Raw genomic sequence first — 24,064 nt, 5'->3', positions numbered from 1 at the left:
TTTCTTTATTAAACCCAGATTACTAATCATTTGACATGTTCATCCCCTACCTAAGAAATGTATGAAGGAAAATTCTACAACTCTCTTAAATTTCTTTTGTAAATTAGCAATCACCCAAGATTTTGTTTAAACCCCATCCACCCCAAGACAACAATGCAAACAACAACAAAACCTTCCTGTGAGGTATTGAATAATATCCCTTAGCTAGAAAAACCTGAAGCCTAAATATATCTGCTTTAGATGAAAAGATAAAAATAAGTTTTGGCAGTCTTTCTATGCACATATATACCTGCCTAGGTACTCACACTAATGGGTCGTTATTGCTCTTACACTCTTTGTGTTCTATAGGACTCTGAGGCTTCAAGGTTTGAAGGTTTCAGCATGAAATAAAAGATCTCCTGTGAGTGCAGACTGGTTAAATTCAAGCAATTTCATTGGCCGAAAACCTTTATATTTTAGATATTACTGTTTTCCCCCCAGGAGAAAAGTTCTTAATTTTTGGTAGCATAATGACCTTATCAAATACCCATGAGTTGAGCTCTACAAAAAACTCATCATCAGCCAGGGTCCAATTTGTTCTTGAGTCACATAAAAACACAAGGCTTTCAATACTATAAAAACTAAAAACAAAGAAACAGTTCCAAGCACATTGTTGCCACCCACCTGATAAAATTTCAGTTGTACCAACAGGTGGCACATACTACCACCAGTTCGTCCAGTAATCTACCCCCAACACCCTTTTAATGGTTCTGTGCTGCCTTCTACCTAATGGCCCAGGAATGTCCCTTAACTTTCGGTCTCCTCCCTGGGCAACTTAAAACAGCCAGACCTTTGATTCTGTTTGTTCAAAGTGAACATTCCCATACCTGTTAAACATGCAGACCTGTAATGAAAAACAATGCTGTAGTATTGAATGTTCAGACACAAATGCAGGAAACAAAGGTCACAGCAGTCTAGAGAGCGATCTGAGATAGTATGTTTATGCTGTCTTTAAAGAACGTGTGTACAAAATGTCACTAAATTTGAAATGGGCTGTCATAAACTTGAGATAGCTTACCATGCAAATTTGAAGCTGGAGCACTGCTTTTTCTTCATATGTATTCTAATGACGATGGTGATAATAACAAAATGGCTTTATGGTTTGCTCACTACTAATTACGTGGCACTTAACATTTGCATGAAACTTTAAAAAAGAAATCGGTGACTATTTGACATTTCTTATCCACTAGTTCTAATGGCCACAAGACTAGCCTGAAGTGTTCGCTGAATTTTAACATAAATTCTTGTACTACAGAAAATGTAGGCCGGTTAATCACTCCTGCCAAAAAGCTCGAAGACACAATCCGCCTTGCTGAACTAGTCATTGAGGTTCTCCAACAGAATGAGGAGCACCACGCAGAGGTGAGAAATCATGGCGGGAAAATGTCTCTTTGGGTGTCCTTAGATGGGAAGTGCAGAACTGATCTTATCAGTGACACGAACAAGATGCCTTAACACGCATTTTCTTTTAACTGGCCTTGCAAAGAGGAGGAAAGGGGAAGAAGGAAAGGAGAAGCTTTTGGAAGGTTGGGTAAAACAAGCAAAAAGTGGTTGCGTGTTGTCCATTTCAGCTTAAGGTTTCAGATGTTTCTAGCAACAAGCAAAAGAGGTGAGTATATTTTAAAGACAATTTATTCAAGCAGTATATGGTTATTGTCCAGAATACACAAAATACTTTTGGTCTTCTGTGGTTGTCATTGTTGCGACCCTGTTGTTTCTATTTATTTTATTTGGTGTGTGGATCACAGGCCATGTTTTTGAATTTATCTCTGTAACTTACTCTCTGCTTGCACTAGTGTCTTCATTTGTTAATCTCAGATGACCTAGGTTGCTAAATGCAGTGAAGGCAGCAAATTATTCTGTGTTGTTCAACCTGTCGAATTGCTAACATACATCTTAATAGATACAGCTTACTTTTTCTTTTTTTTTTTCTTCTTATGAACCACGGTCAAAATGATCATTTGATAATCATTGTAAACTAAGGGATTTCAAAGCTAACTAAATCCCAAACCTGTAAGGACTTAAACAACACAACCCTTAAAAAAAAAGATTCCAAGATTCCATTATTGTCAAACTGTTTTATCAGTTCTTGTCTCAAAACTGAGATTTAAAATCATTGCTCTTAAAATAACCTTTTTGAAGACTGCACTAATTGTCACTCTTCCTCTCCAGTTAATACTACAGCAAAAGGGGAAACAAGGCATTCCATAAAAGCAAGTTCTCAAGCACTTAAAATGATCATTCCCATGATAAATGAAAATTAACAGTATAGTTAAATAATATATAATACACCATAAATCCAATCGTCCCGACTAATGCCTGATTGCATATTTAAATTTCCTCCCTGTTTTTCTACTGTTCCACTCAATCACGGCTGATCGTGGCAGGGAAAAGAGGTATGTGACTAAACCGAATGAGCCAGCCACCTGCTGTCATAGTCTGTGCATGCCCTTCCAGTACCATGTCTTCTACTGGGACTTTTCCTGGGTGCTCCTGCTTTCTAACACTGACCCAAGGAATGTAACAGCAACTTCCAGTGGACTGCTTGTGAAATGGTGGCCCTCCACGGCAGGGTAAATGTGGGGGTTCTCTTGTGCGTGCATGAAGCGATTGATATACCTAACAACAACTGCAGTTACATCCCAACACACGCCTCCCACCTGCCTGGATTCTGTCCTTAGCCTGTCTTAGTTTCCTATGTCCGTCTGTACTTCCCTTTCTCACAGCAGATGAGTACCGACCGTAGTAACCAATAGCTGGCCAGAGTGATACTAATCTTCCTCTACAACTGTCTGTATGTGAATCATATATACAGTATTTATATATAGAGAGAGTGCCAAAGAATCATATTTTCCCCCAAAACCCTCTTAAGAATTGGGTGAAGACCCCTTGAGGTGAGTGTAACTATCTCCAAAGCACCCAGCAGTGCACAGCCAGGAAGGAGAAGAGGACCCAAATCAACACCCTCCGAACATGGACATGCCTCCAAACATACAAAATTAAGTTGGGCTAGAATTTTTTTCGACTCCATCCTATAGGATGTCCTCTTCAGATTGGGGGCCCTTGAGGTTTAAGGGATGGTAAGTATGTTCCTTCTGGGTGTCCACCAGACCATCTCCAGAGGCCTTCCCCTGATCGGGATGTTGAGGCTTTTCCCACGATGTCAAACCAAATCTACACATTTCTGCAGACACGGCTGAGAAGAGGATCGTTTTCCCTGGTTACAGCAGTGCTGCTCTGCTTTTAAGTAAAAGAAGAAAAATGACAGACATGCTTAATTTGTAATCCCATTATTCTCTGAGGCTGCTACAGGCTAAGGAAAGATGGATATTTTCCCAAATTATTCAAAAGAGGTACCAAAGGGAAGTTGATAAGCCAAAGAAGACATTTTTCTTTTCTTTTCCAAAAAGCCCATCTTTCAGTAAGTGGTAATCATCATCTTAAGCCGCCCTGATAACCATCATCATAAAAATATTTTAATCTTACACATCCAAAAGCCATTCAGGGTAAATAAATAGAGTAGAAATAAATTCAATTCTGTTTTCATTTACTAACTTGGGAAGTTACAACTGAAAGCTTCAGCATACATTGGAATTTGGAGACTCAGTTTGGTTTTAGATAAATGTACAAGATTATTTACTGAATTAGTAATTGCACCCAATCACAAAAATTTCATTCATCAATCAAAAGCTACCTATCTACTGTACACTGAGGCTACTACCTCAGTGCTTTTTGGAAGGACAAGGAGTCATAAGGTGGTCTTGGCCTTCAAACAATACAGGGCAGAGTGGCCAAGAGCTCAGGTTCCATGCCAGAGAAGCCCGAGTTCGAATTCCGGCTTTACCTCCTCATTGCTCTGTGATCTCAATCTGGTGAGTTAACCGGTCTAATCCTGTAAATGGGAGATAACAATGGAATCTACCTCAGATGGTCATCGTTGGGATGGAAGGCCACATTAAGTATAGTATCTGGAGTAATGCCTGGCATATAGTAAGTTCCCAACAAAGCTTGGCTGTTGTCTTACTTATTAGGGACAAATTGCTAAGAAAGCAAAATATATGAATATGTGATCATGAAAAGGGCAAAATCTATGTGAAAAGTACCAAATGAGTGGCACAGACAGCATATGGTGAAAGAATGGGCTCATTTCAAGGTAGAGTGGTCTTTGCAATCACCTGGGAAGCTCTTGAAAATGGCTGATGCCATGGTCTCACCCCAGCTCCCTTAATCAGAATCTCATGGGGAGGGGCCGCTATTAGTAATTTTTAAAAGCTGCCCAACTGATTTCTAGGTATAGCTGGGTCAACACCCCCTGTGCTACAACTACGTCTACAACAAGAGGTAGAATTTGCTCTGGTACATTTAAAATGAGGTTTGCTGCCCAAAGAATGAAGTATGAAGGTTTTTTCCCACTGACCAGTGCTCACTGTATATTCTGAGTGCTCAATAAACTCTAGAAAATTGCTAAATCCTGAGCATGAATCTTGGCTATAGATCTGTGCTGTTTGGTGGTACCACACAAATGAAAGTGACAAGAAGATTGGCCTCACCCACCAAGAAAACAATAATCCTTAGAACCATTTTTAATTCCAATACAAGGTAATTAAATGCCCTAAGAAAAAACATGCTTATCAGCTAGAAATGCATCACACATACACCCAGGCATAATACAGTAGCAGCTGCCTTATTTACCTCGTAATTTCAGCTCAGTTCTGCTCTCAGAGCCTAAGTTATTCACACACGCATGCACACACACAGGAATTATGCCTTCGTGTACCATTGCTCCACCTTTCCAATCTCTCTCTCTATGTATACGTATGTATATGTATATATGTATTGTGGTATACAAAGGGGTACATATATACATGTAGTTTGTGTACAGAATATACAATGTGTTCTGTGTGGTGGACTGTATTCCTAAAGCATACATCTTTTCCTTTAAATAATGAAATGCACCAGGTAAGTAATTAGAAGCCAAAGTAAACCTCCCTGTTGTCTTTGGAAAAGATTTCCAAAGACTTTAGATGCTCACAAACTTTGAGTTAACTCAGGTAACAAAAACAGCATTCACCTGTGTGAGCAAGCATAAAATAAATGTAGTTGTTGGGTCTGGATGGTTTTTTGGTTTTGTTTTGTTTTCATTTGAAAGCTTGCCTTGTCCACCCAGTCACACAGATTCTGCTCCTTTGATTAAAATTATGATAGTGGCTTTTTGGTTTGGTTTGGTTTGGTTTGGTTTGGGTTTACCATTCCCAGAATGTTTTTCTCCTTCTCAGAGAGTCAGGTTTGATGATGAAGTTCTGGAGGAATGACCTTGGGTGTACAGAAATAGATTTGGTCTTCATTTCTCCTACAACTACTATATTTAAATTATCTTCATCCTAGAATCCTAAGTTTCTGTGCCAGACTTCCAACTGATAATTCACATTGCAGTAGTCATTTTTCTTTGTAGGGCTGCCTATCTACATGACTATTAATGCAACAACTATAGATAACTTCTCAATTTTATTAAATTCCAGTGAAGGACCAGGTTCTCAATAGATAGTAGAAGTGGGTGTTTCTTAATGTCTCTGGTTTGCAACTTTTAAATCAACTTGGTAAGAACCGTATATGAGGTTGGGCTAAGACATTTTTAATTTCAGACATTTAGAATTGGCTTTTTTGTTCTGTGTTTTGTTTTTTCCTGTCATCCTAGAGCAGATTCATGTCTGGGAAGGCAAATCAGTCTCCCCAGTAACTGTTACTTGGACTCACCCTGAAGATATAAAGCTAATCAAAGAACTAATGAATGAGTTCCAGCCAACATTTGGTGTGCCTTTGTGAACTTTGCAAATATCCTGCATTAGGACTGATGAGATTCATCACTCCATACAGGGTTGGGGGTGGGACTCCAGCAAGTTCGAATATTTAGAAGGTCTCTGCCTAAAAGACAGATGGCTGGGAGAGCGCTGGGAGTGGGCTGGAGGATTTCTTCCTCCGCTGGATTTAGTCAGGTAGTCAGTGGAGCCAGGCCCAAACCCCAGGGCTCTTATGCTGAGGTAGTAAAACTGCAATAAAACCTCATCGATTCAGACACAAATGCCTTTGACAATTCAACGGCAGATGCAGCTGTTGGGACTTTTCTTAAGTAGAATGTTTGACGTGATCTCAACTTTCTCTGGAAATTCTAAAGGATCTCTCATAAGTTTCATCCCAGGACCTCTGAAGTGAAAACTTCTCTTTGACTTCACTTTATAGGTCAATTTGTCTACAATTATTAGAAGTTTTTAAAAGCTTCTACATTTATGATACATCGGTATGGTAACCAGCAAATACCTTTTACTTTGGTGCCTGATTACAGACTGCATTTGAAAGCAGTAAAATGATACCTCCTTTTAGAAAACCCCATAATTTAGGCTTTCTTGCTGACAGATGAGCACCTCTCTTCTCTCATTCTCTGAATCAGTGAGGTTTTAGTGTAAATTAAAATGGAAACAGCAGGTGTCTATTTCCAGCCAAGCTGACCTTGCAGAATGGTCCATGACTTGATTTTTTCCATTTAATTTGCAAACCAGCCACATGTTGATAAAGGAGAAGTAAGTAAAATGAAATTTCATGAAAGAAGAGAGGTGGACCCCTACTCTGCCTCCTAGTGGCTGTTAGAATATCCCCAAACAACTAATAAATATCACAAGAGCTTGGCCATTGAACAAACTCTTTCATTTATGGAATTATCTCCATAATCATCTTTCATGTTTCCAAACGCCTTCCCATCTTTTTTTTTGGTGAATGCTCCGGAAAGTGTTTCCAATGTAAATACTTTACGGCTTTGGGTGGGGAGGTGGGGGACAAGAAGGGGCTGGCAATTTGTTTTTGTTTCTCTGCTCTCTTTGAAATCAGTAAAAAAAAAAAAAAAAAAAAGGGCCTGTTGGCACCGCCACTCATTCTGCATGCTCCCTGCCAGAAATGATTAGTCACCATGCATGCATGCCTTCGAATGGCATTCACATCTGGCCCAGTCCGATGTGAATGTTGCCCCTGAGACCCTGCACAATGATTTCCAAGGACCCACGTGCATGAAAATGAGTTACTTCACTGATATTTTTTGGTTTTCAATATACATATGTGTCCAACCCTCAGAAAAGTAAGTCCTAATCTTAGTGTTTCCTAGCTTACACCTGATCTTTCCTACAGACAGTATGCAAAACCAGAGGCTCCCCACTAAAGAGATTTTGAATCAAATGTTTGGTGACCTGGTATAAAATAGGAGTAACATGACCAATGCATAGAGAAATAAGAGTTGCTGAGCTTGTATGAGACCACAGATAATGAAGCCCAGATATGTAGATATAAGTAAACCCTAACTGCAAATTTTCAAGTTAGACCAGCAGAAAACCCATAAACACAGTGAAGAAACTCCCTAATTCAAATACCTTATAGCAAGAGCTAGCCAACAACAGTGACAAAGAGCATGAGTCCAAACTTACTGGATTATTGTAAATTGAACAGAAGTTCCATGTCTGTCCTTTCCACAGCTGCATCCTCGACCAGCAGGTCCGAATAAAGACTTTGTGAGGCAGGCCTGGAATGATGAAAAGCATGGCCTTGGGACGCTGAGAGGCCCCATTGTATCAAAAATGCTGTTCTTTTTACAATAAAATTACCAAACCCTGCTGATGCACAGATAATCTTGACCAGTGAGGGCTTGACTTCATGTCTTAGGTTGGAGAGAGAAGCTCATCGCCTCTCTGTCTGTTGTTTCTCTGCCAAATCTCAAAGGCCTTCGCGTGGTGGTCAGACTTGATGGTGGAGCACGCAGAGACGTTCCTGTCACTGTTTGCAGTGGACATGGATGCAGCGTTGGAGGTGCAGCCCCCAGACACGTGGGACAGTTTTCCACTGTTTCAACTGCTGAATGATTTTCTCCGTACCGACTGTATGTATTATCTTTGGTTGACTTTCCTAAGTCAAGCAGATAAACAGATGGCTAAAATGTCTTTGGCCCAGTCAGACCACAGACTGGTGAAACCTCTTCATAGTTGTCCTATTGCTTTACAAAAACCAAACTTAACAGCTGATGGCCCTTCTCTTTCTTCCAACAAATGTCCTGTTGCACCAAAGCCCTCTCTTAACTAGGCAGGAGAACCCAAGAGCAGTGTGATAAGTGGTACTCCTGCTGGTGTGTTTTATTTGCTTTTGAACAAGCTAATTAACTTAACCTCTTCATATTTTGAAATTTTTATTGAAAGATGTTTTCTAGATGAAAAACAATTTCTAGCTAAATATCGCCCCAAGCGCTTCAGTATCTTACAACAACACATAGCCATAAAATAGACCTTCCTTCCAAGAAGAGGGATGAAGGAGGGCAAGGGTACAGAATGTTCTTTCTTTCTGCTAATGTAATGGGAGGAAGCGGAGCAGATACAAGGAAAACCTAAAAAACAGTTGTCAATTATTGTTTTTACTGGTTTTTTTAAAGGAACATGGTTGTTTTTCCTTTTTAGAAGAATGAACAAATGGGTAGAATATTTTTGAATTCCATTTTTCTTCCACATGGATCTAATCACAAATCTTGGTGCTTTTCTTGTACTTTTACTCCCCTCCTTTTCTCGCATCCCCAAGAAGCAATATATTTACTATAGAAGACAATCCTTTCTGTATGTACATTGTATGCTAATAAAGCAAGTGTGGGTTCTTACCAAGCTTTTGCTTATCTGTTCTAGATAATTTGTGCAATGGAAAATTTCACAAACACCTGCAAGACCTGTTTGCCCCACTTGTGGTTAGATATGTGGATTTGATGGAGTCCTCAATTGCGCAATCCATTCACAGGGGCTTTGAGCGGGAGTCATGGGAACCAGTCAAGTAAGGAAACCTTTTTTGATACCATTGGAGTTTGGGTGCAAATGGCTGCAGAGTCATACAGAAATGGATTAATGGTGTCTTACAGTTTTTATTGTTAGCAGGAGCAGAGAGGAAACACTATATATGTTTCCAACTGTGATGCTCATACCGTCCTTGACCAAAGCGGGGAGGTGGGAGGAGGTTGAGAAATGTTTTATGAAATGAAATATTTGTTTTATTGTACAAGATAAATAGGAAATAAGGGATATAAACTTGGTTGTGATGTTTGTACTGTGTATCTTCCTCCAGTGGTGATATCTTTAGGAATTAATCTTTCCCACAGCGTGTTCCATAGGAGTCTAGGTAAGGGGCCCGTAAACTTTTTCTATAAAAGGCCGGATAGTGAATGTTTAGCTTTTTCAACTACACAATCTCTGTCAGAGCTACTCAGCTCTATCATTGTAGTGAAAAACCAAAAACAGACAAAAAGCAAACAGGCAAGTATGACTCTGTTCCCATAGAACTTTATTTTCCAAAACAGGAGGCTATCTTTTGAGCTATAATTTGCTGTTTTCTAGTCTAGGCCTTTGAGGCATACCTCGAGAAAAGAAGTCTATGGCCAGATATGCTTAGAAAACTCTATATACCCCGCTCATCCACCCCACATATCTCCTGGAGAACCATGAAGCACAACAGCGTATTTGAAAACTTTGAGAACATAGTCATATAGATGCTTATTTAACTCTGCTTCACCTGGAGCTTCCTAAATGTATTTAACTACTTTTTTTTTCCCCAGGGGAGTATCTGTCTTGTACGACCAATGACAGGAAATCCTGTAGGGTATGAAATCAGCAGTTTCCATAATTGCTTAGCAAATGTTTGATCTTTTTGAAATGTCTGGCAGATTCGGTGCCACCTCCATTGCCCAGTAAGGGGGAGGGCTATGACTCGGGACTGCCAGAGGGTCAGTCTCAGGCTCCTGTTTCTAGAGACATAGAAGGTCCCTAGGTGGAGAGAATTTTCTGGTATGGTTTGAAAAGCTCCAATAAAGCTCGGTATTAGTTTTGCCCCATTAGACTCCTTTTTTTTCTTTTATATGAGAAAAGCGTTTTGTTCTTTCTAGTCCTTTACATCTTTGGGAAGTAGCAACCAGTATGGAGCAAAATGGTTGTGTGGGTGGGGGGGTATGTACAGCACACTTTGAGACACTCCAGAATAAATATTGAAGACTCTTTTCCTCAATTTACAGGACTTGACCTGTACTTTATCTCTAAGCAGTTTTCTGGATGTAGATTCTTCCTCTAATATTCTACTGCATGACTCTAACTGATAAATCAGTGCAAAATAGCTTTCTCAGCCACGACCCCGCCACTTCCACTCCTAAGCCGCAGGAGAAGTTTCTTGCTTACTCTACTGAGAGCTAGTTAATAAGCAATTGCTCTTCATTTGCAAGTACCAAGAAACCTAAATTTTAGCTGGTTATTCTCAAGTTTATACCATCTCTTAATATGGCCCTGCTGACTTTTAACTCATGAGAATTTAAACTGGGTGCCTTAATGACAAAGCATGAACAAGCGACTGTATTTTTTTTTTTTAATGCTCATTATATTCAAGACAGATATGCTGTAGAGAACATCTGAGAAAAGGAAAAGGCTCAAATGAGTACTATTCACATTTTCAAAATAGTAATGGTCTTGAAATAGCTTTTACTTACTTGGGTTGAAAGGTAGATACTGGTACTACCAACCGCTGGAAGCAAAGGATTGGTACCTTTCACTATTTCCTAAAGGGCCCTAGAGTTAGGGTGTTGCCCTCCACTCACCAGGTAGAAGGCAAGGCTTCAAAACTCTACGAACTGTTTTCTCATCCATAAAACTGATTTTTTAAAGTGTCCCTACTTGGGGTCTGAGAATTGTCATGAAGCTCTGTGATAGTATCACCAATGTCATTTTATTATCTATTAAATGCTTCAAGCAAGTAACTGCTATTCCTCTTGAAGTATTAAATATTCTTGATATTATCAGACATAAAGGTAGAGTAAAAATTATCTTCACAATTCAAAGTGTTATCAAGGAAGGTTTGTTGGGGATTTTTTTAATGATTAAAAAAAATGAAATTTGAACTTTTGGACCAGTAACTTAAAGACCTGAAAATTGGTGAAGGATTAATAGTTGTGAATAATAACCTGGAATGTTTTATGTAGATGTGGTTTTTTTTTCCTCTAAGTAGTTATTTGCTGTCCCAACCTGTGCTATTGATTAGTGACTGTGATTGTGGTCTGTTCAATTCATGGTAAATAGTATGTGCCTTTTAGAGTATGTAGAGGTATTTGAAAGTGCCAGCTAAAACGTAAATTAAATTACAGTACTTTGAAAGCACACACATTTTATTAGCTGATTTGTAAATAGAATGTGGATGCTATGACAGATTAACAGAATGGCCAGCACAAAATGAAGGGTGAAAAGAGCTTGGGGATGTGCTTTTATGGGCTAGAAAGAATGAGTCTCCCTATACTTCCTACCAGGTGAAGAGAAAGTACAAGCTTTTATCTGACCGCTAGTGAAGAAGCAGAGATTCATTTTCCTTTTTGGATTTTTTCCCAAGTCAAAGATGATCTTTTTATAATTTTTTTATTATGCTTACCCAAAAATAATAAGCTGACTTAGGTAAATAGATTTAGTTTGCTCAACTTTCTGTACTCTAAAATATATTCCTCCAGTACATACACACACATACATAAACACATACACACACGTATACACATGCATACACCCATACACACGCATGCATATATAGCCTTTCCCTCAAATAATTGTTATACTCAAATACTTCTGTTCTTCCATTTTTCAAAAGTTGTGACTACAGGCACTTGATTATAGGTAAAATGAGAAATGCACTGTAAAGCTTACTTTAAGAAAAATTAGCAGTCAGGGCACCTGGGTGGCTCAGTGGGTTAGGCCGCTGCCTTCGGCTCAGGTCATGATCTCAGGGTCCTGGGATCGAGTCCCGCATCGGGCTCTCTGCTCAGCGGGGAGCCTGCTTCCTCCTCTCTCTGCCTGCCTCTCTGCCTACTTGTGATCTCTCTCTGTCAAATAAATAAATAAAATCTTTAAAAAAAAGAAAAAAGAAAAATTAGCAGTCAAAATATTAAAGAAAAATGGCAATCTGGCAAGAAAATGCTACCAATATATTGAGCTTGCTAAAAATAGATTTAAAATATTCTTTATTCTTCAGAATTTCTTATTTCAGAATATGGACCTATAAAATCATAAAACAGAGATGCAGTCCTTTGCACTAAACTCAATACAACTGAAGCTACCTGAGATAAAGGGTCAGATGGCCAAGTCTCACTGCCGCTTTTCTTTAGTAGGATGGCCACCCATCTCTGTACAGAGAGACAGGGCAGCTCCATCTCTGTTTCCATTAAGCCAGATACATTCATGATTATAGTCTCAGTGTATTTGTGGAAAATGTCGTCTCATGGCTTCTAAACACAGCTGAAGATCATCAGCCTGTCAGAACAGGCTCAAGCTAGAGACCATAAGCCTCTCATGAGTGTCCCATCAGGACATGTCATAGGACCATTGCTGGGCAGGTTTTTCACAACTCTCCTTATAGCCTGAATAAGAGTTTTTGGTCCTAACTGGCAGTTGGACAACATTTCTACCAGCCTTTTAGTGTTGGCTCCTTGTTAGTCAAGTCATTGCTTCCATTCAGTGTGGAGGCAAACTTAGAAAGCATGCAATCCAAAGCTTCCCCAGACTATTACCAAGTACCCATTCGATGCTGCCCTCTCCTTCTCTCAGTCTCCACTTAAACACCTCCAGGAACAGGGAATCTATGCTTCATGGTTGCCCATTTCAGGTTAGGATGGCTCTGAATGGTTGCACTCAACAATGTTCTTGGTATGTGCACCCAAAAAACCTGTTTCTCATTTCTCAAAATGCACTCTATGTCTGCCTGAGGTATACACATGAAAAGTATTTTTTAAGTAACTTCAATTTTCCAGATTGTCAAGGATATCAATGTATTAAGGTTAATAAATCGTCAGACTGACCAAAGACATCTTGGCAACATGTAGGTGACCTGGTATGAAATACAAAAGTGCGAGACCCAGAGGAGCCTGTACTCCTGATTCTGCCATTAACTTGCTGGGTGACCTTAGGCAAGTCAGATGACTTCTCCAAGCCTCAATGCCCTCCTTTGTAAAACAAGTGTTTTGAATACTCAAGACTTTTTCAACACTAGCATTCTAGAAAATGTGATTTTCCATATTCACCCCCTAACATTTGATCACCACTGCCTCCCTAGCACCTGGAACAGAGCTGGGACAGGTGCTCGATAAGTATTTATTGACTGACATTGATTAAGGAACGATACAGCCTGAAAATTGTAAGGATACAATAGAAAAACTATGGGGAGGAGAAAAAGGAAAATATATAATTCCCTGGTTGGGGATTCAATCTGGCTGGGTCTGAACAACATACACAGAAGAAAAATGACTTTAAATATTTATCAATGTACAAATAACATAACAAAGAGTGATGAGAGCATAGAGTAGAAGGGAAGCAGTCTTCCCTGAGGAGTCAAAAAGGAAATAGCTTGGAGAGTAAGATTTCCAAAAGGGAAGGGTGTTTGGAAAGAGCATGAGCGAACATAGAAACATGGGGAAAAGTGAGGTATGTGATAGAAACAGTGAATGTTTGAATCTGACCAGCACAGATGAGGAAGGAAGTAAGCCATAGGTTGTAAAGTTGATTGGGAGGTTCTAAAAGCCCATGAAGTTCAGAACTTTATTATCTAGGTCATACTTTTCAAATAGGGGCTTTACAGCTCACAGGCTGGTAAAAATTTGTTCTTGGCAGGGCAGAGGGACAAAAAAAAAAAGTTTATTCTTTCATATATATGTATAAAGCACAGGTCTACCTAAAGTACATAAACAGATCTACAACATATTAGTGGTATTAATTCTCATGGGGAAGGCAGTTGGGGACCTGGTAGTGCTAATGAATAAAAGGTTGGGAAACACCACTCTGAACTATAGAAAGATCGCAGAGAGTGCCCGCCTCCCCAGCCTAGGGATTAGACCTAAGGATAAGCACATGGAAAGGCTTTAGGGTCCAGAGCACCAAAAGAAGACAAGATGTACTATGTACATTCATGAAACAAATGGCTTTTAAAGTGTGAGTCATTCTGAGTTTCAAATCTATCCCCATCCAGAAGTCTTTGAGAGATGACCCAACCATATCTTCTCTGCATGGAGACACAATCTTGATGAGAATTTATTTCAGAAGTTAGGGATGTCTCTACCTCTAGTTATTTCATCCATAGGAACGAGGCATGCACGTTCATGACATTCATCCATGTGAGAGAGAGAACAGACGAGAATTTTGTAATCTAGTGCTCTAGGGACAGGCATTTGACCGGAATAGGAGCTATCCCTTTTTAGCAGAGTTCCCACAAAGAATAAGTCCATTTTTTTTTAGGTCTATTAGCCCCAACATGGGGCTCAGACCCACAATCCCAAGATCAAGATCACACACTCCTCTGCTTCAGCCAGGCAGGTGTCCCAGAATGAGTCTAATTTTTAACATATATCAGTTGTTAGGATTGCAATTCACACTTCTGATACTATCCACAGATATCCCATTATGATTCTCACAGAGAAGCATGTGATGGGCTTGTTTTTAGGTAGTTGCTAAAGGGCCCTCTAAAATAATAATTTGTTATATCCAGCTACTCCTGGAGTCTGATCTGACCTGAGTGCTACTAGAAAATTCTCCCTTGTCACATGTATATTATGCTTGGGAATTGCCTCTTTGACTATTAATATAAGTTATTAATATCCAGATAAAATATTAGTAACATTAATAGTATACTCTCTTATTTTGCTAAACAGAAATATCAACCATGTTTCAGTCTTTTAAACATAGAGCATAGAGCATTATAGTATGTCACATGAAGGAAATGTTTCTACATGAATCCAGCACAGTAGTCCAGCCAAAATGTCATATTTTACAAATACAGTATGTTTTTGTTAATATAAGTATTTTTCAAATTTGCATATGCAAAACAAAGCTCTTCTCTAATTTGTGTACCTACCATCCGCTAATATGTTTAAGTTGCTTTTGCATACATCTGTATGTTATTCATTCCTAGCTACTTTTAATTTGATTAGAATTGACATTTTAACTTGTCAGGCGGCCATCTCTAAAGATCTCCTAATTCCTTGATCATTATTCAGTGCGTGTATCATCTAATGATCACATTTGCTTATGTAGGCTTACACATGTCTTCATGGAAATCACCGCGGTTTTGTTAAATGGCAGTGTTTAAGTCTGAGAGCCACCTGGGACAGACTTCAGAGGCATCTTCTCCAGTTAAACAGAGAAACATTGAAGAAAAAGTTCCATTGTTCCTTCTGCTTCATAGTCCTATTTAGCTTATCTCTTGACCATTCCCAAAAGAGCACCCTCTCATCCCAAGAAGAGAAGTGTAACTGGCTTTCCCAAAACGTAAGGTGTAAAGAACAAACCTGTGTGACACCTGTTTCCCCTAAGGAAAAGAATGCTAGGTTGGCAATTTTGCATTCTAGGTTTTTCCATGTATATTGCCATTGTGAAAGAGTACCTTGTTTCTGGAGGGAGGCAGGGGTTCAGACTCTCTGTAAGTTCCAGGATTTCTGACTTCTCAGGAGGCTTGCTTGCCCTGCTAAGCAAGCCCAGAGGCAGCTCCAGCCCTTGCAAGAGTTCTGTTAGTCAAACACAGCTTGCCCGGGGCAGAGCTGCTTTGGCAAAACTTGCTCTTCTGCAAGATCCAAAAAGAAACCCTCAACTTCTCTGCCAAAGTTCTGTCAACTCCACTTAAACAGGAAGGCTCCTCTCAGATGCAGAGTTAGGCTGGGCTCTACCGTGCCAGTGACTTTGGCTGGATGGAACACCCTTAAAATGCCACTACAGAGACACACGGTGCCAGCTTGTGGAGCAGTAAATGTCACAGTCCCTCCACAGAGATCTGCTCGATTCGAGTTGGGGTTTTTGTTTTGTTTTATTTCCTCTCTTTATTCATAAAGTTATCCATCTCTCCATCACATCAGTTGATCCATCTTCATTCAAAAACCAAAAGGTGGTGTAGGTCACATTTTTAAACTTTTTATTAATTTTAGCCTTTTACAGAAAAAATGTGCTGCTTGGTTAACTTTCACAGACTGAACACTCCCTTGAAACAATCACAGATAAAGAGACGGAACTTCCTCAGCACCTCTACAACCTTGCCTTCTTTCTCCCAGTTTCTATCTCACTTCCAAGGGTGGCTGACTACTTTAACACAAGGCCCCATTTGAAATCCACTTGTGCTCCAAGCATTTAGAATTAGAGGGGAGTTTGGGATTCTTTTCTTTACCAAGGTATCTTTTTGCACGTGTAAACATTTCTCTGTTTTAGTTGGACTTAGTTGGGGGAGGACGTGTCTTTAAGCGTTTTATACAATTATTAAAAGCTAACCGTTCTTCTTGATACAATTCCCTCATCTTTGCCATCAACTACGACACCCTGTTACACACACCTGTCTTCAGGAGTGACAGTTGGAAAGTATACATTCAAGCGGGGGAACTTCCCATCATTCCTTTTATCTAATATCTGACTTGAGAAAAGTGCCTCCAGAAAAATAATTTATGACTAAAAGAAAATGAAAGTGCGTCACCGTTGCTATCAATCCCAGCTATTTCCCTAGCAGCCCAGCTGCACTGATGCCAAGAATTTCTTGAACTTCAAGTTCTTAGTATCACACAAGGTCTAGACTCTCATGGCAGTGGATTTGGAAACCAAAAGCCCCTCACCAAGGCATTTAAATAATGTGATCATTGTGTATAGGTGTCTTTGAGTTTCCACACTTTTAAGTCACTCTGTGGTTATTTTTTCTCCATTCATTTTTGTCATTTCTCTCTGAATACTGAACCGCACCACAGCTCCCCATCCGTAAGCTGTTTTCTGAAGTGTGTTGCTTGAGTTTTCACTGTCGTCTTGCTGTGGACTTAGCCAATTTATTTACAATTGTCATGTGCTTCTGCCACATCTGCATTGTCACTGTGATGGTATTTTTTTCTTTCTGTCTGTTTCTTCCACAGGAGTTTAACCAGTAACCTACCCAATGTGAACCTACCCAATGTGAACCTTCCCAAAGTACCAAATCTACCAGTTAACATCCCTCTAGGCATCCCACAAATGCCTACTTTTTCGGCACCGTCATGGATGGCTGCTATGTATGATGCTGAGTGTGTATTCAGTTCACATTAGATCTAATTTAAATTTAAGTGATCTTGGCATGGATATGTATTGTTTATTTCTATACATCCTATATAACAGAGATGGAGATGGATAATTAGACATATTTTGCTGATCATACAGAGACAATATTGTTTATTTCTGGCATGCAGCGTGTTTGTAAGACGTTTGCTATATATACAGCACTAACAATTTGTCTTACGCCCACTGAACGCTTGAGGACTATGTTTCACTTCCTGAATTCTTTTGCAAAAGGAGTCTGCCCATGTTTTGTTTTTTGTTGCTGCTTTTCTTTTCTTTTTTTAATTCAGGTGCCATGACTCTATGAGTTCTTCATTCAAAAGTAGTCCCAAGAAACCTCTTTGATGGGCTGTCCAGGCCTCTCTGGCCTGATCCAAATATAAGAGGGAAGCACACTTACCTAGAAGTTGGGGTTTTCTTTAAATAAAAAATTCCTAGAGACTGTTTAAACCATAAAGCATATTTCTGGTGTCAGCAAATGGCAGGATATAGTAACAGTATGTTCAGGGCTAAATGAAAACTCCTGAATGGATCAAGCCTCAGTAATGTCTATGTTATGTAAAGATACTTTTCAAGGTCATCATGCAATGATGCATTGGGATCTAGGTAGCAAGAAGATATCTAAATTTGAAAATGCAGGAGTCGAACAACAAATAATTAAGTTTTGCGGTAGCTGTATCGTCTGTGGTCTGAGGATAGGGCCATTCTTTACGTTCATCCATACAAATGCCAGGAATGCACAGGGTTTGTGTTTCTGGGAGTCCTGGCCAACCCTTTAAAGACAGCATCTCTGCGGTTGAGGTTGAGCCGCCACTTCTAGCTTAGGAAGTGAACCCGTTCTCTATTTCCCTTAGCAAGAAGAAGATCCAGTACCCCTAAATTCTACCTCAGGGAAATTAAATTAAAACCATGTGCATGATTTAATAAGTGAAATAGGGTTTAGTGATTCTATACCCTCCTTTGATCCTTTTCTTAGACCACAGCTAATTATAGGCCAGATAAGCTTTTTCTTGAAAGAATAAATTGGCACATTTTCAAAGAGAAGTGTTATTATCAAAGGAGTAAAAAATGATCTGAAGCTAGCAGTGATATTTTGAAATCTCAAAATCACATTCATCTAGACGGCCCTCATAATTTTTATTTCTGCAGTGATCCAGGTAGAAACAGGGCATTAAATGACTGCTCTACTTGGCTGCTGCGAAGTTGCCTAACATTTTTAAAAACCTCTATTTGTTCACAAGTGCATGATGAAATCATATAGTCAGTGTGTCTGATTCTCTTTTAAAGACAAATTTAAAAACCTCCAAAAATTTATAACTGAAAAAAAAATTCTTCTAAAAAAAAAGTAAATCATATTCATGCTAAGATGACTCTATCAAAAGTTAGATGAGGTAGTATCTGTTAAAAATTAAAATATAAACCTCTGAAAGCTTTTCTTACCTTCTTCTATGCATGCTCCGTGGCATTGTTTTTGAAAAGATATGAATCAAGACATTGTAATAAAGCAGATAATGGTCTCCATTCAATTAATTAAGGCATGAGTGGGAACACATTTTGGTAACTGCTCAGCAATCAAAATAATCTTGGTGCTATTGCCTTAACATTAACAGTTTATCTTAAAAATAAAAAGAAAATATTCTTTTCCTCATGTCAAAACTTAATAATAAGCTCTTCAAAGAAAAAAAAAAAACCCTAGAAGAATTTTTTGAAACTCTGAAACCAGATGGGTGTCAAAATGTTGTTGTAATAAATACCAATTATTGCATTCATATGTACTTAATGATTTAAAACATACAATCATGCAGTTCCAAAACGGGGTTTAGACTAGACAAAGTTGGGGTTTCTTTTTTCCAAGCATAGGATGGTGGTAGGGGGAAGGCCGAACTTTCACAGAGAAACAATGCATTCCCCCGCTTTTGAATAGTGCTTATGGCAAGATCTGAATAGAAGGTATAGATCCTCAGTCGCCCACCAGGAAATGCCTGATTCTATATCTTTTCATAATTCCAGTTTCCTCCTTTGCCACTTTTCATTTTTAAGGATGTGTTTCCATGTTTCCTGCTCCTTCGTGTCAGATACATCTACATACTGACCTCAGGCTGGTCTGTCCTTGGAAACGTTACCCTGTTGGTCCAGGCCGTAGGCTCCCTCCCGGCATGTTGGGAGTTTGTCCCCTCCCCACCCCACAGTAGCTGTGTATGCGTTTATGCACTAGCTATATTTCTCTCTTAAGCATTAATTCAATGCAGCTGGCATCTGTCACAATAGAAACACCCACTCTCATCTGTTTCTATAGACGATGTCGGAACAAGTGGTAATGCATGGTGTGTTGGACATTTTATAAATTACCGTGTTAGCATTAGTGGTATGCGAGGAAGGGGGGTGGGTGGCCACCCCTCAGAGCTCCAAATGGAACTGTTAACCAAAGAGAAAGCCAGCCAGAGAAGGACAAGAGGGTGAGAGATGGAGCATTTCCCACACACAGGCTTTCCATGGATGCCCCAGGTAAAAGTTTCCTAGACGTCATTGTACAAAAAGGAATCAAGACCAATTTCTCCATCCGTACAGGGGACCGGGTAAGGTGGTGCAATGGTAAAAGAGCTCAGGTTTTGAGCCCTAAAGCTTTGCAGATATCCCTTGTCGGCGCATCACTCCCCACCCCCGCAACTCACCTCGTCCTGGGGCTGCCTATGCAACAGGCTGGTTGGTCTATGATAATTGGAGTGAGAACCAAACTGAACAAGAATCTTGGACTCAAGGTATCCAGGTGTACTCGTCTTGATTTGAGTCACCCCAGTTTCTTTCCAGCTCTTCAAGAGAGAAAGCAGGTCCTCGCTCACCACTTTGTTAGCACTGTCCTTTTAAAACTGAAAGTCTTGTGCAATCTCCAAGAGACCTCTGCTCTGGAGGGGAGCTGGGGAAATGCATGAAACCCTGAATTTTAATAACTGCATGGTGCCATGTAGTTATTATCCGTTGGAACTTACTTCTCCCTCTGGTTCGTGGCCTTCATCTGAATCATCACATGTGTTAATGTGGTTATTAAAAGAAGGCTGATTTTTACCATACACCATTCTCCGAGTCATTGTGGGGCAACACCTTTCCTCAGACTTCTCACTGGTCTGGAATAATTGGCCAAACAACGCAGACTAAGTCATGTATGGTAAAACTCAAAATCTGCCGGTGGAGACGGCCCCCACCTCCACCGCCAACACGCGTCGTTTTGTATGTTGAAGCCACTGTTTGCCTTAAGCCTTCTAGCGCCTAGTTGTCTTTGTGTCAGCTTTTCCAGAACCCAAGGCCTGTGGGTGACTCTTGTTTTCTAATTTTTATCCTGCCAGTAATGGATCAGGCACTTCAGAAGATCTGTTCTGGAAACTCGATGCCCTTCAGACCTTCATTCGGGACTTGCACTGGCCCGAGGAAGAGTTTGGAAAGCACCTGGAACAACGGCTGAAGCTGATGGCAAGTGACATGATTGAATCTTGTGTAAAAAGGTGAGCCTAGGTGGCTGGATGGGCCCTGCACATCTTCCCCACTGCACTCTGACTCGGGGAATGGTAGGTGGCCCCTCTTCTAACTGGCCATAATTTGGATTTTTTTGGAGAAGGTGATTGCTTGTCCAAGTCAGCTGGAGTGGTGGCCACCCAAGTCTAGCTCCTGTTCACCTGCCCCACATCTGTCCCAAACCCCACATGATACGGTAGCCAGTTTTTTCACTTAGCTCCACGAGGAGAGCATCCATGTCTTTCTTGTTCTTCTCTATATCTCTGGTATCTAGTAGCACCTGACACACAATATTTACTTAGAAAATATGTGTGTAAGATATAAGTGTGTGTGTGAGGGGATGGTTAGTGGGAAAAAAGAGAAGTATAGGCAGTTCTGGAGCCAGGATATCCGTACAGGTAGCAGGAAGTGAGTGTCTCTGCAGAAATGTGAACAGGATCTCAGCAACATCATTTGTTCCATATACATGAACTGAGCACCTACTCTGTGCCCACTCTGAGTTGTCCTGCCCCAAATCTAACTAATCATCAGTGAGGGGGCAGGAGACGTTAAACATCCATTTGGATTTCCTACAAATTTCCTGCTTTGTCGCCATGGCATATTGGGTAGAGGTGGGAATGCTGCAGTGCAAGTTCCCAGGTAGAGTGTTCTGAGAAGGTGAAGAGAAGAAAATGAGAACAATATGCATCTATTCAACAGAGTATTTAGCTCCTCCTACCTGCCAGGCCCAGTGCTACATTCCTGGCATACCATGCCATGAAGAATGAGAGACTGCGTCCCTTCCCTCCTGGAACAGAGATGGAATTCCTCTGGTTTAACATCATTATCATCACCCTGTCTATCCCCAGACACACATCCAAGTTCCTCTTCCAGTTCATAACTGCTCCATTATTTTTCTTCATTCAAGAAGAAAAAGAAAGAAAGACCACAAGCAGCATGGGCCACTCCAGATCTCCAGATGTTGTATAGTTTGGTTGATGGATCAGTTGTGGGTGATGGGGGCTGGGTTTGTCTGGGAGTGATCTGAATTTTATATCTTGGAAGAAGAAAAGAAAAGGAATAGCATCAAAACTGGAAGGCAAAAGAGCAAAGAACAATGCAGGGTCAGGCGGGTGAACATCTCAGGAGGAACTGGAGAAGGAGCTATGTGCTGTGGGGAGTCTGGGTAGGTGTTTGACGGCACTTCTGGATCCTCAAAGTCCAGGCAATCCAAATTTTTTGTGTTTAGTTCGTTCTTTCTACTCTTAGAACCAAAGACAGGCCTATTGTTCAAATCCAAGGTCAAAATGTTTCCTTAGAATTTTGAATTCTACCATTTCCTAAATAGTCTCCATCAGTTTTAGAAAAAGCAACTCTTTTCTTGAAGCCAAACCATTCCACCGAAACTTCTTACGGGGCAGTTCCCCTGTGATGAAAAGTTCTCTCCTGATCTGTACTCAGGGCTGCGGCACATTAGAATGAACACTTACCAGCTTCTGATCTATGCACACAATTGTACAAAAAGGCATATAAGCCCTTCTGAGAAGACGGTCTTTCCAGTAAAGAATAGGAAGTGGGGAGTTGATGGGGGAAAAATGGAAGACGTGGATGTGAAAGGAAGACAGTGATGCTATCTTATCCCTTACCACAAATCTCTGTGGCCAGCCACCACAAAGAGTGTGAACTCCTCACCGGCAGGGAGTATATCTTACTTGTTTTGCGTTCTCGGCCCTCCCCAGGTCCCAGTATCATGTTTGGCACATAGTAGCTCTTAAGTAACCTTTTATTAACAGAAGTTGATGACTACACAGTCACACTTGATATCAGAGGCTTAAATTTCTTGATGACCCTTCCAATTACGGCCCTAGACAAAAGCAGACAACTGCAAATATAAGTGCAAATATCATCCCCCAACCTCCAGATGCAGAGGGCAAAGCATGAAAATGTCCTTGGGTGTTTTAAGACACAGAATCTACATGAGTAGAGCCTAGAACAATTGCTTTCCTCTTTGTGGAATAAGCGGCCATTGTTCTAGAAGGACATCACTGTAAGGATGTTATTTCATAGATGTAAATATGCAACATCCAAAGTCAGTCAATCACCCTTCATTTCCAAGTTTCTGAAAAATTTACATCATTCATCTGATGGTCAAGACAGAGCCTCTAGTCTAGTCTGTATCAGATACTGTGTTCTACTGAAACATGGCCCCCTAACTCTGTCCTCAAGGACAATCAGTTGAATTCAGTGACCTCTCCATCCCTGGCATTTTGCTCTGTGGAGCCCTCCCAGTCTTTTTAATTTTACATTTGGTTTCCCCTTTTCACACCCTCCAAGGGCAATGCACTGTGAAAACAGAAGGCATTTACTTTGCTGTAGGGGAAAAATGTAGCACTCCCCTTTCTCCAATTGGGCTGGAACTAGCATGCCGGCCTTAGAAGATCAGCGCAGGGACCTGTCCAACTCAGTCCCCATCAGACCTCCTTTTCACAAAACTAGAAAAGGACGTATTTTCAGTGTAGCTTAAAATGATCATCATGATTAGAAAGCTACTTCAATGCATGAGTCTTTGGAAGCCAAGATACATTTATCTTTAACATGATCATATAATATATAGGAGTACTTTAAGGGTTGGTTTTTGTTGTTGTTGTTGTTTTAAGTTTTTTTCTTAAGAACTAGACTTCCAACCTTAGAAATTATACTTGGCTTCCCTGAATGCACTCAGGGTGTGTTAGCAAGCTGGCATCCTTTCCTGAGCTAACTAGCTATGTGGTCCTCCTCTGCACTGTTAGAAAACTGCTACTAATACCTCTTGAAGCAACGCTTTCCTGGTGGCTGCATGATCTCCAGAACTTGACGGTAAACAATACTGAAAAGATGCATTGGGCGAAAGGAGCGTTCATAAAGCCACTTACAAACCAGGTGCTTTTCTTTCAAGACATGAAACGATGTGACCCACTTCTCTAAAACCTTTTAAAATATAGCTGGTCCCCTATACAATGCCGATACCAAGGATTAAATCTCACACCTGTATTACCAGCTGGCCATGTGGGACTAGGTTTTTCCTGTGAACAGTTAGTACATTGCCGGGATCATATTGTGACCTATGTCAGAATTATGTCCCATTAAGCTTGCACCATTACACAGTTCTTGAATTGGTAAGTATATTATGTCATTTTCACTTATCAAAAATACATACTCTGAAAAATATATAGAGATATATACTCTGATCACAGAATAATAGACATTGCCCATAAATATAGTGGAAGTCCCCTGATACCACTCCTCCTAATTTTACTTTCCTCCCCAAAGTTACCTATCTTATTTTTTTTTAGTTTTTAAAGCCATATATAATAATTAGAACTTTTTTTTTTACTTCAGTCTCCTTCAAAACCAAAAGGGGGAAAAAAAAACCA

The 24,064-nt window shown here is 40.2% G+C and overlaps 1 protein-coding gene across 24 annotated transcripts in view; it reads left to right on the top strand.

The window, feature by feature from the left end:
• The window catches only part of CADPS (calcium dependent secretion activator), a 468,270-nt gene that overhangs the window by 364,384 nt on the left and 79,822 nt on the right, over positions 1–24,064 (top strand). For 6 of the 24 annotated variants that reach the window (XM_032324053.1, XM_032324121.1, XM_032324103.1 and 3 more), the window contains 7 exons: positions 1,295–1,401; positions 2,427–2,435; positions 6,594–6,614; positions 7,798–7,954; positions 8,742–8,883; positions 16,988–17,134; positions 20,507–20,662. In XM_032324053.1, coding sequence (XP_032179944.1) covers positions 1,295–1,401; positions 2,427–2,435; positions 6,594–6,614; positions 7,798–7,954; positions 8,742–8,883; positions 16,988–17,134; positions 20,507–20,662 — 739 coding nt within the window. The remainder of the gene's footprint in view (positions 1–1,294; positions 1,402–2,426; positions 2,436–6,593; positions 6,615–7,797; positions 7,955–8,741; positions 8,884–16,987; positions 17,135–20,506; positions 20,663–24,064) is intronic. The other 18 variants (XM_032324202.1, XM_032324183.1, XM_032324168.1 and 15 more) reach the window with 7 other exon arrangements.

The sequence above is a fragment of the Mustela erminea genome, chromosome 1, assembly GCF_009829155.1.
Source record: "Mustela erminea isolate mMusErm1 chromosome 1, mMusErm1.Pri, whole genome shotgun sequence".
Taxonomy (NCBI): Eukaryota; Metazoa; Chordata; class Mammalia; order Carnivora; family Mustelidae; genus Mustela; species Mustela erminea.
This window is presented reverse-complemented; position numbering and strand designations above follow the sequence as displayed.